The sequence below is a fragment of the Onychomys torridus genome, chromosome 3 (genome assembly GCF_903995425.1).
Source record: "Onychomys torridus chromosome 3, mOncTor1.1, whole genome shotgun sequence".
In the NCBI taxonomy this organism is placed as follows: Eukaryota; Metazoa; Chordata; class Mammalia; order Rodentia; family Cricetidae; genus Onychomys; species Onychomys torridus.
Window position 1 is genome coordinate 45,548,115 of NC_050445.1, and position 14,966 is coordinate 45,563,080.

At 41.1% G+C, this 14,966-nt stretch overlaps 1 protein-coding gene across 1 annotated transcript; it reads left to right on the plus strand.

Annotated features, from left to right (window-relative positions):
• The first annotated feature begins 4,776 nt into the window (after nucleotides 1-4,776).
• Ndufa5 (NADH:ubiquinone oxidoreductase subunit A5) lies at nucleotides 4,777-14,640 on the plus strand. Its single transcript, XM_036182248.1, has 5 exons — nucleotides 4,777-4,875; nucleotides 5,118-5,162; nucleotides 10,385-10,501; nucleotides 14,032-14,097; nucleotides 14,479-14,640. Exons 1-5 carry the CDS (start codon nucleotides 4,855-4,857, stop codon nucleotides 14,578-14,580), a joined length of 351 nt encoding a protein of 116 aa, XP_036038141.1. The 5' UTR covers nucleotides 4,777-4,854; the 3' UTR covers nucleotides 14,581-14,640.
• The last annotated feature ends 326 nt before the right edge of the window (nucleotides 14,641-14,966 follow it).

The window sequence follows — 14,966 nt, forward strand, 5'->3', positions numbered from 1 at the left end:
GCATCAAGGAAAATGAGACAGGAACCACGCTCATGTTTTGTGAACTGTTTGCTGCTGGGTCAGGAGTGACTTTCTCAAAAATGTGTTATATGATATAAAATCCTTTATGCAAAGCACAGAGGACTTGGGGGGAGAAGTGTAGAACTGTCAGGCTGTGGGAGAGACAAGAGCAATGAAATTGGTAGGTAGGACGAGACACCATGTGGGAAGTCCTCAGACACGGGCAGGTAGGCATGATGCTACTGGCCACAGGGATCTACAACTGAGTACACTGAGTAGAACAGTGAAACTCCTGGAGTGTGGGGCACATCCCACACCCCCCAAATTCATCTGGGAATTTGTTAGAAATTCATATTTAGTTCTTACTCTAGACTTCAAAACTCTACTAAGCATCAGAAACTAGGATTTGGGGGCAGTTTGGGGCAGGTGTTGGTTGAGGTCCAACATTCTCTATTTGATAAACCTTTAGATGATGTTGGCACCCTCCAAGGCTGGAGAAGCAATGTTTTAGAAATTATCTGGGTTTGTGAGTTACTCAGAAACAATTTTAAGGTGTTGAGAAACTAGAATAGTGTATCCAGAAGTACTCAGACAAGTAAAAAAAAAAAAACAAAAAAACAAAAACAAAACAAAACAAAACGGAGGGGGATCTGGTAGCTGATTTTACATAAAAGAAGAGAATGAATACTGAACAAAGAATCGCTGGAAACAGACGTTTTTCCTTTTCCATGAAATTTCAAAATGTCACTTCCATTTGTTATCATTGAAGATTTATAAAAGTGACTATCGAATGAAATTAAGTCAAAATACTATGGTTAAATTTGCAATCCTCTTCCCCTTTACCCACCCCCGCCCAAACAAAGTAGTGGCAGTTATTCTTCCGTTTTGTTAAATCAGTAAGATGTAACCTCGCTAAAAATAATTTCAAACTTAGGGGGAGAGGGAGAGGTGAGCAAACATACCCACCGGACTAAATGAGGAGATCGGAAGGCAGTCTCCAATAGGCTTTCCCTGGTTATATCTCAAACAGCCCATTAGAGAGGACAAGACTACCCGAAACAGGCAAGCCAGGAGGGCTCATATGGGTCCAGTAATAAGAGCAGCCCCAGCAGCCTTCTGTGAAAGGACAGATTGAGAAACACCAGAAGGGATAACACATTATGAAAGAGGAAAACCCCTTCTATACCTAAGAGGTGGCAAGTGTAAGCTTTAAGTATGATTGGCAAGGATTTAACCATATCTCATCCTAACTCATTTTCCTTTAACAGAAACAATCAGAGCAGTCACTATTTTCTTCATATTTCTAATCGTCCAATTCACTCACTGAAGTCATTTTCATCAGGCTGTACTTCCTTTCTTGTAACTTCCCAGGCAACCAGTTGTGTTTAGTTTGCTTTCTCCCAAAGTTTCCTGGAGTCTCTACAGCAGTGCCTGACACCCATTACAGCTGTGCTCTTAAGATATTATGTAAATTCCACTTCACCTTCTCCCTCCACCTCATTCTTTGGTGTTGAGCTGTGGAGTATTCCTGTCCGACCTCTTGTTCAGCTGGATTTCATCATAACCATAGACATTTTTCATCAGCCCAGTCTTCTTCTAGGCACTAACAACATACTGACTCCTTTATTCCTTCATTGCTCCAGCCCCTTAAGTCAGTCTCACACACCCTCTATTAAAAATGCATGTGATGTAACACACTTAAATATCATACAAGGCCACAAGGCTGAGGATTAAGTTATTTACTGCTATTATCTATGACTGTCTGAATGGCAGGTGGATCTGTTTGAGTTCCTGTTACTTTGGAATAGATTCTTTTTCCTACTATCTACATGATGCTGAGATATTTTAGCCCAGATTTTTTAAAATGCTTTACTGATTATATTTCAACTCAAAAAAATCTTCCAGAATATGTAAAAGAACACGAACGCACACACACACACACACACACACACACACACACACACACACACACACCCCAAACAAACCAAAACCAAACAGTAAAAAATCCTCCATCATCTCCGGGATGGAAGCTTGTCATTAACTTCTGCCACCACCTGCTGGCCAAAAAGCGGCATGTCTCATGAGTTAACTGGAAAAGGAAGCAGCATTTGGGACGCTTCAGCTATTTTTGCATTACAGGATTACCTGGTAGCCCAGAAAGGGCGGGTTGTTTAGACATAAAGACTCCAAAGACTGTTTCTTACTGCATTATGAGTTATATATTCTGTATTAGGTAATATTTTATGTTACAAACAAGGAAAGGCTTAAGGCCCCAAAGCCATGTTGACTATGAAATTTTAAGGGGTGTGTGTGTATGTGTGGGGGAAGATATGATTAAAATATTTACCCAGGCTTTGAAACCATGCAGATTGTTTTAATGAAAATTCCACCCTGTACTTTTGTAAAAGCTTTCATAACTTTACCCTCTTGTACCACTCTTTAAATGTTTTGACCAGTCCTACTAGGAAACTTGAGATTTTTGTTGTTTGCTTCTTTCTGCTGGAATTTTCCTAAAGAAGTGGGGTTTGCTTAAGTGAAAGGTGTGTGTGTGTGGGGGGGTCCAGTTAGAGCAACCTGACAGCTGAAGGTTTTGCATTCATCAGAAGGTGCCTTCGTTCAATGATGTTGACCTTGAAGCTGCCTGGGGCAACAGGACTTTCCATCCTCAGTACTTCTGCTCTGACTGTTCCCTCCGGCTGCAGCATCCTTTAGCTAGTTCTGTGTGACAAGAGTTCCTTACTCACCTCATGTCTCCACACAAATGCCACCTTCTCAGAGAGGCTTTCCTGCCCTCCTAAGTGCATGCTGTGCATTCTTTATCCCTTTGAAGATGGTCACAGTGTACGAATTTACTTATTAATTTTGATTTTTTTTTATCTTCGTCTATCACAACAAAGCTTGCTGGTGACTGAGACCCAACTTCCTCACTCCATACTCTACTCTCTACTGTCCTTACACCTTGGCTGTCACAGAATAAGCAATCAGTACAATAGCTTAGTGAATGATTAGTTCAGCCTTGTAGTGTGTGATCTCATTTCAATTCATTTGTGAAGTCCCTTCTCTACATTAGTTATTCTGTATCCCTCTAGTCTTGTTTTACTTAATTTGTCCTTTCATGTTGGATGAGATTAGTCAAACATAAGGTATTAACACTTAGGAAATTTTTTTGCCATATTTAAACTTTATTCTTATGTCTAATTTTATCTTTTTATTTATAAGTTTAATCTCAATATTTAACTTAAATTCAATCCAGGTTGGAATATTAGATATCACCATCTTCACAGTTTCTAGAACTGTCCATAATAGTATTGAAAACTCTGGGAATGGAATAAGTAATTAGAAACAAGCCTGTTTCTGGACAAATGGCATACGAAGTAGATGATCTCCAAATGTCTGGGGTTTGGCTGTTATTCGACTTTAATGACTCACTTAAATGGGGCCTCCTCCCCCACTTTCGCTTTTCAAGGGAGACACAAGCTCTCTGGTTAGGCATTATTTTCACCTTTGCTATCTGCTTATGAATGATAAGAGACAGATGTCAAAGGAAGGAGTTGTGCCCCTGGGCAGATTTTCAGGAACGACCGTTGTTATTGGGAACCAAGACTCTCTCTTTCAGGTGTTTTCCTACTATTTCCCTTTGGCGAGCTAGAGGCCTGGATTTCAAGGAGACGCTTTGATCACCTAATTTTGATAAGATCGAGCCTCTCACAAAAATAAAAAGCTTCCATCACCGATAAGCAGAGCTGGAGGCTCCAGCTCTCCTTGGACAGGCTAGAGGGCCCAAAGAGTAAATTCTGTAAGATGCAGGGTCAAAAGTTTGGCTCTAGCTCTCCCGGCTCTAATCTCTCTCTAGCATTTACAGACTTTCCTAACATCCTTTTTTCCCAGGATTGGAATATTTACTCCTCTGGGCCATACAGTGCACTTCTACCACTTAAGAACCCAGAACATTCTATCCACTTACAATGTTTGTTAAGACATTTCTAGATCCCCTTCTGATATCACAGATGCCATGGATGTGTCTCTTTATAGCGAATTCTACTGTCGCTAGCTTAGAATACCATTAGCAAGCCTTCATTCACAGTGTGCCCCTCTACAAAGGGTTGGTTCAGAAAACTACTTATTGTACCACATGGAAGCGATCACTTTTGTAGTACCTTAACCAGGATCAGCCAGGTCTGTCTTTAGCAAATACCGCACAGCAGATGCCTGAATCCAAAGTTACAAAGAACACATGCATCCTTTATAAAGCCATGATTCTACATTCTAGAACACGCTCAACAACTGCAGACATTCTTATGATCTGGCGGCAGAGGGAACAGAGACTATGACCTCATAAACTCCCACTGGAACAAAGACTATGACTTCATAACCTTCCATTCAGTTTCCTCAAGAGCAAAAGGATGCATCAGATGGTTAATTCCACTTTATAGTTTCCACTTATGAGGACGTATTCACACATGCGGAGGAGAGCATTTTTCACGATGCTCACTCAGGCCGGATCCCACCCTCATTTCAATAAGCTGAGGAAGTGCAGTTAAGACCATCCATCATAGGCTAGGCAAAACTAAAGCTCCTGCAGTGACTACATTTGAGGTTTTTCGTAGTGTAGCGTTTTCCTCAACGTTTAGCCCTAACAGCGGCATCAGTCTCTGAGGCACCCAAACCGTGCCGAGCCTAGTGCATGAGCTGCACATGCGCAAATCCCTTCCAGGTGGGCGGGACTAACACTCACCCCGCTTTGGGAACCAAGTCGTTTCCTAGGTGACCCAGCAGCAGCGGCATCGACGCTCGATTGAGCAGGCCTGGGAGGGGTTCCCAGAGGGCCGTGCGCTCCGGGCCGCGGGTGCTGTCATGGCGGGTCTGTTGAAGAAGGTGAGCGAGTGGAGGTCACCGTGGTGCCGTGGACCGGGCAGTGGGCAGCCGCGTCGCCCTCACGCGTGGGTGGAGACGCTAAGCCGACGGGGCTGGGGAGTGTTCCGCTGGCCTGGGAGGGCACGAGCGGGTTCGTGATTCCGTCCGAGGGGCGGCCGATCGGCGGGGCGGGCTGGCTTTTCTGCGCGCGGTAACGCGTGGGATTACGGTAAATAGCACGGTTGTGTTTTGTTTCTGTACAGACCACTGGCCTGGTGGGATTGGCTGTGTGCGACACTCCACACGAGGTAAGTAAGGGTGTGTGTGTGTGTGTGTGTGTGTGTGTGTGTGTGTGTGTGTGTGTGACCTTGGTCTTGCAAGGTCCACACGAGGTAAGCATGGTGTGTGTGTGTGTGTGTGTGTGTGTGTGTGTGTGTGTGTGTGTGTGTGTGTGTTTGTGATCTTGGTCTTGTAAGGTCCACACGAGGTAAGTATGGGTGTGTGTGTGTGTGTGTGTGTGTGTGACCTTGGTCTTGCGAGGTAAGCATGGTGTGTGTGTGTGTGTGTGTGTGTGTGTGTGTGACCTTGGTCTTGCGAGGTAAGCATGGGGTGTGTGTGTGTGTGTGTGTGTGTGTGTGGCAATTTTTTTTACATTGCCTTTTCTTCTTGACCCTTTCTTGGCATTTTCGTAGCTTCAGTTGTATGGGCTGTTCTCAGCGCCCTCCCTCCATGGTGGCATTTTCCTTTGCCATCCTTTCCCTGCCTTAAACATTTCTGCTTTGGAGTTCACACACAGCCTACCCCACCCACCACTGTTAACAGTTGCCTCCTTCAGTATCCATTGGGAAAAACCAAAACCAAACAAACTTCAACAGAATATCCTGTAATTTCCCCCTCTTCAGCAATTACATCATTTCTCTCCTTCCCTGTGTGCATAAACAACTCGAGTTATAAATATTTACTACCTGCACCTTCTCATTACCTCTTGAAAATACCTCGGCCAGACCTGGGCAGAACTGTTCTTTTCCGGGTTATCCACGATACCAGTGATGCTAAATCTAGTCAGTTCACATTTCTCTTAATTGTACCAGGAGTAGCATTAAAAATGTTTCATTACATTTATTTATTTGTGCATGTGCCAGTGTGTGTAGGTCAGAAAACAGCCCTCTGAAGTCGGTTCCCTCCTTTCCCTGTGTAGGTCCGGGGAGTCTAACTCAGGTCATCAGGCTGCAGGCCAGCACCTTTGAGTCTCCTGACCCAAGAGCAGCATGTTTGACATTTTTGATGGTCTACACTAAGTACTTTGTTTACCGGGTGTCAGGGCTTCTCTGTGTCCTGTTTTTTGTTTTTAGGGGTTTGTTGTTATTGTGTATTGTTTTTTCCCTAATCCTTTGCCCTTTCCAGTTGTTCCTCATTTCCCCATTTTATGCTTTGTTGTGGTATTCATGACCCAGTTCTTAGACAGTTTTTAGGTTTGCTCTGCTCTCATTGAGTGGAAATTTCAAACATTACCTATAAACAGTTAATTCTTCTATTTCTATATCAAGACCTGACTTCTCCTCTCATCAAGTCATGTATGTATGTATGTATACACACAAATATGCTCTTAGTGAGCATCTTCACTTATATGTCAGGCAGGCAACCCAAACTTAACGTATCAGCTAAGATTCCCCATCTGAAATGACTGGATTGTTTTCACTATCTCACATCTCACTTGCTACTTCAGTAAATCCTCTGGATCCGACGACCCTCAGAATATGTCCAGGTTTTGTGTGCACCTCACAACCTCCTTGGCTAGGACCACTTTTCTGTCCCTCTCCCCGCTCCTGAGATAATTTTGTTACTTTGGTAACTGCTGTTCCCGACTTTCTTTTCAGCTGATTTGTAAGTGCTAAAATGAGTCGGGTCATGCCACTTCTTTCTTTGAAACCTTCTCAATTTTAGGACCCTTTTAGGGATTCTCCACAGACCACAGTCTGCTAATGTATCTTGTCTGTCCCAGGCTTCACAAAGATAAGATTTTATTGTATGTTCACTGCTAGAACTCTGACTAGTGCATAGTCTGTAGTCAGTGCATAGTGAATGGCTCTCTTGCATTCTTTATGAATTTGAACTTCAGACTTATTGTGGGAACAGAAGTCTCAGTTTTCTGTTTCTAATGCTCTTCCTGTATGGATTGTATTTCTCTTGACGAGCCCCCAACTCAGAATTCGGATGTTGTCGTTGATATTAGAATCTTTTACATTCATATTTATTCCAATATGAATTGTGCTGAATTTTTTCTCTAACAGTCTCGTTTGCCCTCCATCATCTTCCTTCAGTTGTCAGTACAGCCTAAGCCCTTGTTCTTGTTTAAATGATTGCAACAGCTTTATTCCTGGCCTTGATTTGTTTCTTTCTTTAACTCATGACCGCCAGGTTAATTTTCCTAAAACCTGATTTAACCGCACCTTTTTCTTATGTTTTTTAGTTCCGCACACAAAGAGGCCCCAGTTCTTTAACTTGGTATGTAGAACTACATGCAATCTAAGTCTTCCTCCTATCTTATGTCATCGTATACTCCTTTCTAGTCAGATGCTGCCCAAATAAATGTGAGCACCAAATGTGTAAGCTATCTTAATGTCATTTTAAGTTTTCTAGACATTACCTTTTTTTTAATATAAAAACCTGAAAGTGGTATATAATTGTCATCCCAGCACTTGGGAGACTAAAACAAGAGGGTCTTCAGTTTGAGGGCAGCCCAAGCTATACAGTAAGACGTTGTTTCAATGGGAAAAGAAGGGTTTTTTTTGTTGTTGTTGTTTAAATTATTTTTTATGATTTAACCTAACATCTGATATACTATAATTTTAGTATATAATCAATATGAAAATTAATAATGGTCTGCAGCCTCTTTTCCAGTCTTTCTTTTTTTTTTTTTTTTTTTTTAAAGATTTATATATACAGTTTTATGCCTGCAGGCCAGAAGAGGGCACCAGTTCTCATTACAGATGGTTGTGAGCCACCATGTGGTTGCTGGGAATTGAACTCAGGACCTCTGGAAGAGCAGCCAGTGCTCTTCACCTCTGAGCCATCTCTCTAGCCCCCCACTCTGTTCTTCTTGACACAATATCTCAGTCTGAGTGAGGTGCATTTCACATACTCTACAGCTGTATTTGATGAGCAACTCCTTACTGCATGGCCCAGCTGTGAGTTAGATCTACTTCCTTTGTGGTTTTGGTGATTTTTGCCGTGTAGTCCTGGGTTCCTTCGTATGTAAATTGCTTCTTCCAACACCTTTGAGTTTTCAACTCCCTTTCTCCCTCAAAGGTGGCTCAGATGCATCTTTTTTTTTTTTTTTTTTTTCAAATGAACCCCTCTGCTTTCTCTAAAGTGATTCTTCCTTTCTAGGATGCTAATATTGAGATAGAGACTATGTGGCTGGTGCTGTTCTGATCTTACATCCTATACGTTCTCTACATTTTATGATGAGGAATGAGGGCATCTAGATAGAAGTAGCTTGTCTAGGCAAGTAGGCAGCGGAGCTCTGAATGTAGGTCGCCAGCGCTTAGTGTTGTTTAGTACTACCTCCCTGCTCTGTATCTTACCCCAGCCTGCCTTACATGGATTTTGTGTTTTATGGTATTTATCTTGTTCTCCTCTTGTTTTTTCACCAGTCTCTATTTCTATATAGAAAGCATTTGATCTATGTCCAGTCTGTTTGTATATCCAAACAGCACATGGTACTTTACAAAGCAACACTGGAAAATCCATTCTTTTTTTTTTTTTTTTTTTTTTTTTTTTGGTTTTTCGAGACAGGGTTTCTCTGTGTAGCTTTGCGCCTGTCCTGGTACTCACTTTGTAGCCCAGGCTGGCCTTGAACTCACAAAGATCCACCTGCCTCTGCCTCCTGAGTGTTGGGATTAAAGCCGTGCATCACCACCACCCGGTGGAAAATCCATTCTTTCTGAGAAAAGAAAACCATTGTTAAGAAATGTTGATTGCTTGTGATTATGGAGATGCTCAGGTGGAGGGTCTGCATGGATCTTGTTTGAGAGGACTGCTCTGGTTTACATCTGTATTTTGACATAATGATGTCAGTCTCCTTTCACCGTAGGAAGTTCCCAGTTTGGATAAATAAATTAGATAGACATTTTTTTCTTTGCATTGCCCTATGCTGGTCATTCTTATTCTCATCTGAATTTCTGTAAGACTAGATGCATTCTTTTTTATCCCAAAAGATGAAAAAATTCGTTTTTAGTCTGATACTTGTGTGTCTGAGTGTTTTGGTTGCATGTATGTCTGTGTACACTTGTGTGCTGGGTACCAGTGAAGAGAGTGTCACATCCCCTAGGGTCACAGATGGTTGTAAACTGCTGTGTGGGTGCTGGGAATAGAACCCATGTCCTCTAGAAGGACAGCCAGTGCTCTTAGACACCGAGCCATCTCATCATTGCCCCCACCCTAATTTTTTTTAACAACCTCAAAATTTGAATCAGATTGAAACTTAATAAAATACTGTATAAAAATGAATATATGTACTATATTAATAAATTTGAGAGAATAAGAATTAAAAAGATGCCAAAATTAAGAGTTTAAATCAGATTACAACCTTTCAAATTTCTTTAAGAAATTCAGTGTGCTGAGTTTAGATCCCTAGCAACCACTTCAATGCTGGGTACAGCAGCATTCAGAAGACAGAGGAAGGATCCCCTGAGGAAGCTCCAGCTAATCCAGTCCTGTTTATGAGCCCTGGGTTCTATCAGGAGACCCTATCTCAATTTATAAAGTGGAGAGAGATGAAAGTAGATTCCCAACATCCAACTGAGTTCTCCACACACACAGGGTATACCTACATGTCCATAAACACCTGTATGCTTACACACACAAATATGCGTACATATGCATGTATACTGCATACACATGTTATCCAAAGTCTCCGAATTATAGGTTCCTGTAAGATCACAAACAAGTTCCATACTTCCTTATTTCAAGAAGAAAGAACAGAGCACAGTTAGAACCATATCAAAGCAAAACTAAAACCCAACAGTGTAAATAGTGTAGGGTCTGACATCTGGAATGTACTTAGGATCTTCTGGGCGCCAGAGAGCTTGGACTAGACCCACTCCTCAGGCTCTGCCATCCGCAGTCTGCTGCTGTCCTTGGTGGTCTTGCCATAGTCCTGGCATCTCTGATGTGCTCTGTACCATTTGTAGTACCCATTTACCTCAAGATGAGGAAATCTGCCTTAATAAAGATTTGGTTTCCAAAGACGGCCATTAGCTACAAGTTAGTTTTAATTTAGCTTATTATACTTTTGATATATGTGCACACAATTTTTATATATATCACAGCTAGGAAGAATTTCCATGTTTGTATTCCACTTTTCCTTAAGTTGTAAAGAGTGAGGTTGAGCATAGACATGAATTTTAGTAAAGCACAATTTATAATTGTGACTCCTCTTTTAGTTTCCCTGTGAGACACTTAACACATGTTCTGTGTGATCCGGTGGGTTTTAGCTTACTCAAATGTGTATGGTTTGTCTTTTCAGAGGCTAACAATATTGTATACAAAGATTCTTGATATTATGAAGCAGTTCCCTAAACATGTAGCCTACAGAAAATACACAGAACAGATCACAATTGAGAAACTGGATATGGTCAAAGCGGTAAGTAGCTAAGTCAGTTTGTTTGGGTTGGGTTTATACATCTAAGAAGACATTTAGGGATTATTTTCAGTTGCTTATTTAGCTCTTAATGTGTACTCTCCTTCCTTTGATGCTAGTCTTCCATCTTTTCTCCTTTGCATTCAGCACACACCCGTATTTTGACTGATTTCTATGTGTGAAGCACTGTTAGAGGACAGGACTAAGACTGGATCCACTGGTGACATTGCAGTGTTCCTTGTACCTCTCCTCCTTGTCTAGTTGTCAGTGACCTTTTACCTCTTACTGTAGAAGCATCCATCTTGATTTCCAGTCACAGTAGAGAAGAACAAAAACACAAGAGAATTGTGTCGTGGTGAGGTTACAGAAAGCTGTCAAAATAATTATGTTAGAAAGTACTTGGCCTTGATCATGCAGGTCTGTAATCCTCAGCTTCTAAGGAAGCTGAGGGAGGAAGATCACAAACTCATGTCACCTTGGGCTACAGAGGAAGCTTAGAGCCAGCCTGGGTAACTTTATGAGACTTTGTTTGAAAATAAAAAGCTGGAAGTATGGCTCAGTGGTAGAGCTCTTAGCATGCATGAGCCCTAGGTTCAACAGCTTTGCTGTACAGGAAGAAGGCCACTCTTGTTTTTCTTACCTCTCAAAAGCTCCACTGAAGAATGTTAATATTGGAACTGAATACTTTGTTCCCAGAAATCTGTATGTCACAGATATAATATGTAATATTGCTTTATTTAGAAATAAATCATCACTGGAAATAATTGAAGTTAAATAAACTCACAAAGGTGGGACCCCTTGCCCATGAGCCCAGCGAATGGAGGATGTAAGAGCGTATAGCAAGGTGCCAGCTGTCTATGACTTAAGGGAAAAACAAACCCTCACTAGACCCAATTATATTGTCACCTTGACTTTGGACATCTGCTCTCTACAACTACAAGAAAAGTCTGTGTTTTTGTGTGCTTAACGGGGTTAGTGATTGAACCTAAGTCCTCACACAAGTAAGGCAAACATACCGTATGTATCCCAAGCTCTGCCTTTTACTTTGTGTGTTGACACAGGGTTTCACTAAACTGCCAAGGATGGACTTGAACTTAACTCTGTATATGACTCAGGCATGCCTAGAATTTGCGGTCCTCCTGCCTCAGTACCCAGAATAGGTGAAGTCACACATCTATATCACGAGGCTCAGTGGAAATTTCTAATGTTTAATTCAATCAGTCTATGTTACAGTGGCCAACCAAATGGAGCCTTGTACAGCTTTAAATCACCGTGCTGGGCGGGAGGCCGTGAGAGAACTGCCACTTTCCTAGAATCGTCAAACTGTTGTTGAGTTCTCACTCCCATGGCTACTTCAGACTTTGTAGACTTCAAAAACTGTTCATCCGGCCCAAGTGATATCAGCATATGTATTATTAGGTTATCAGAATGCCAGTCAATGAGACCTCATTCTTGTAGTTAAACAGCATGTGAGTTTTAACTGATCCTTAGCTTGCCGAGTCTGGAAGTAACTTACAAACTCAGTCTTTGAAGGAGGTTAATGGTAGCTTGATTTGTTTGAGGCACATGAACTGATGTCTTTTTCCCCTCACAGTATGAAAATGCCCCTGCTTCTCAGAGGTGAACTGTTCCACCGAGCCATTGAGTCTTCCCCAGCTTTCCCTCTCAGTGACCGCTGTCCATTTGTTCTGTCTGTTCTCCTGTTCCCCTCTTCCATTTTGTCACTGCTTTCAGTAGTCTGAAGTACTTTGTTGCTTCCCATCTTACAAGAAAAAATGTGTCTCAGTATTTTTTTCACTTACTATGTCTTTATGTCATTTCACAGTCAATGTCAGAGTTCGCTGCCATCACCTCTTCGCTTAGGGACCTTTGCTCTGCTAGTTCAGCTGCCTCCAAACCAATTCTTTATTTGTAGTCCCATCTTACTTACTTTGTGTCTCACATTGCTTATAAAGAATGCATTCTCGGTGTGTAAATCTAACATCTTTTCCTCTTGAAAAATCATCCTGTGGTTTTCTGTGTTGTGTTTCTGAAAGGCTGAGCTTCATGAGGTTCTTCATGAGCTGTGTGTATGACGCCCAGCTTTAACTGATGGAGTTAGAGGTAGAATCGTGGTTGCGGTTAATTTTGGCTTGGTCTGTAAGGTCTGCTGAGGTCTAGCTTTTGTTTAACTTAATCACCCTGTCATCTCCTGTTAGGTCTTACACTTCAGCAGCTTCAGGCTGCTGGCAGTTCTGGTGAGTCCATGCAGCTGTATTTTGGGGGTCACTTTATTTTCTCTCTTGAATGCCCCTTACCTTGTCTAACTGCTTTGAATGCTCCAAAATCTAGGTGTTCCTGGGCATGTAGCTCAGAGCTGAACATTGCCTCACATGTGCGAGGGCCTGGTTCTGCTTCCCATACTATCAAAAGTACAAAGTTGCTATCATTTACGCTCTTTTCATTTCAATTTATGGGACAAAACCCACCGGGATAGTGACTAAACAGTTTAGTCTATTAGGAAAGAGTTTCCTTAGATAGTCTAGGCACTATATTAGCAATTTTCTTAAAGAATAATGTACATGAAAGATATATAGAAATCATAAGTGTAGGGCTTGATGGATCTTCAGAATTAACACAGTCTAATTAATATCATACAAAAAAGTGACCTTCTATGTCACCAAATCATTTACTCCAAGTTACTACCCTCCAGTTGATAGCTACTATTTTGATTTTTAACATAATAGATTCATTTTGTCTGTTTCTAAACTCAGTGGGAATGGATTGATTTTCATACACCCATTCATGTCTGGTTTTTCGTACTTAATAGTATATTTGAGGGAATCATCTGGGTTGCTACATATGATCATAATTTGTCCCTTACCATTGCCATATAGTATTCTGTTATATCTCAGTACCATAATTGATGGGTCATTTAGGTCATTTCTAGTGTGGGGCTGTAATTTATGGTATTTATGACATTTTTGAATATATAATTTATTTATTATGCATTGTTTGGTATAGACCCAGAAGAGTTTTTTTCTCATAGCATTTTATTGTTTAATTCTTTTACTGGTGGTATAGAAAATATTTACAAAAATAAAATATGTGAAAATCTATTTTAGAAAGACTAAATAATGTATCATATGTCTTCCCTTTGCTAAGTATGTCAATATTTAATAGTTTTTGTTTTTGTTTTTCCAAGACAGGGTTTCTCGTGTAGCTTTGCGCCTTTCCTGGAACTCACTTGGTAGCCCAGGCTGGCCTCGAACTCTCAGATGCCTGGCTCTGCATCCTGGGTGCTGGGATTAAAGGCGTGCGCCACCACCGCCCGGCAATAGTTTTTAGTATTAAGACAGAAGTAATCAAATAGTAGAGAACGAAATGGATTTCAAAAAAATCAAAATTTTGGTTGAAAAAAATAAGAGCATGGTGAGAGAAAAACTGCTTGTTGGAAGAGCTTTTATATATGGCTTTTTAACATGTAGGATGTTAAAATGTTCAGATATTCTTCTATGTGTAATTTTCTTTTTTCTTTCTCCTTGAAACTGTAGGAACCAGATGTTAAAAAATTAGAAAACTTGCTTCAGGGTGGCAAAGTAGAAGAGGTGATTCTTCAGGTAAAGAAACATTGGACATTTAGTTTTTGGGCCTCTCTTGCTGGTCTTGACTTGCAGCTGATGGCTAAGTAAGAACATGGGTGAAGTTTGAAAGCCACTGTTGTCGATGAAGAATGGGCTTTATGTCTCTAAGAGCTTGTGAACACTAACTCCTGCAGATTTCATTCTCACAAGTCAGAGGTGACCTTTCTTGGTGGTGACTGTGTGGCTCTGAAGCTTGAATTTTGTAATACTCAACCTTTGATGGTAGAATACCTCATGATATAGAATTCTGATTGTGAAAATCTGAGTTCTGGTAGTTAACTTCCAGGTATTATTCTGATAATAGCTCTTGAATAATCAATCAAATAATCCTATTTTCAAATTTCCTTTTATTAATAGGCTGAAAATGAGCTGAGTCTGGCAAGGAAAATGCTCCAGTGGAAGCCGTGGGAGCCACTGTTGGAAGAGCCTCCTGCCAACCAGTGGAAGTGGCCAATATGATCACTGTGTCTGATGGTTAATGTGAATTAAATGTGCAATTAAATGCTCTGTTATGCTAAACCGTGTCTGTGTTATTGACGTCTTACAATTAAGAAAAGTAGTGTGTGTGTGTCCTACTATCGAGACATACTTAGGAGACAACACTGTTTGGTAACGGGGGCCTGGGAATCCTTTCACACTGGCTTTCTGTTTCTCCTTTCTGAGGTCACTCAATGAGTGTGCTTTGCTGTGCCTTTGTTGTTCCTTGCTGAATTTCTGTCGTTTTTGAGCATCTTTGACATTTCACCAACAGTGCTACTATAGCTTTGTTTAGTGGAGGGGACTTTATTGATGTTTGCATAGGAATTGCAGGTAGCTAATGTGTAAATGTGATAGTAATAGTCTCT

Excerpts from the sequence above, each read along its gene's own strand:
- Ndufa5 (XM_036182248.1), top strand. The coding sequence starts at position 4,855 with ATGGCGGGTCTGTTGAAGAAG. Across the intron at positions 10,502-14,031 it reads AACTGGATATGGTCAAAGCG|GAACCAGATGTTAAAAAATT; the intron begins GTAAGTAGCTAA and ends TTGAAACTGTAG. Across the intron at positions 14,098-14,478 it reads TAGAAGAGGTGATTCTTCAG|GCTGAAAATGAGCTGAGTCT; the intron begins GTAAAGAAACAT and ends TTTTATTAATAG.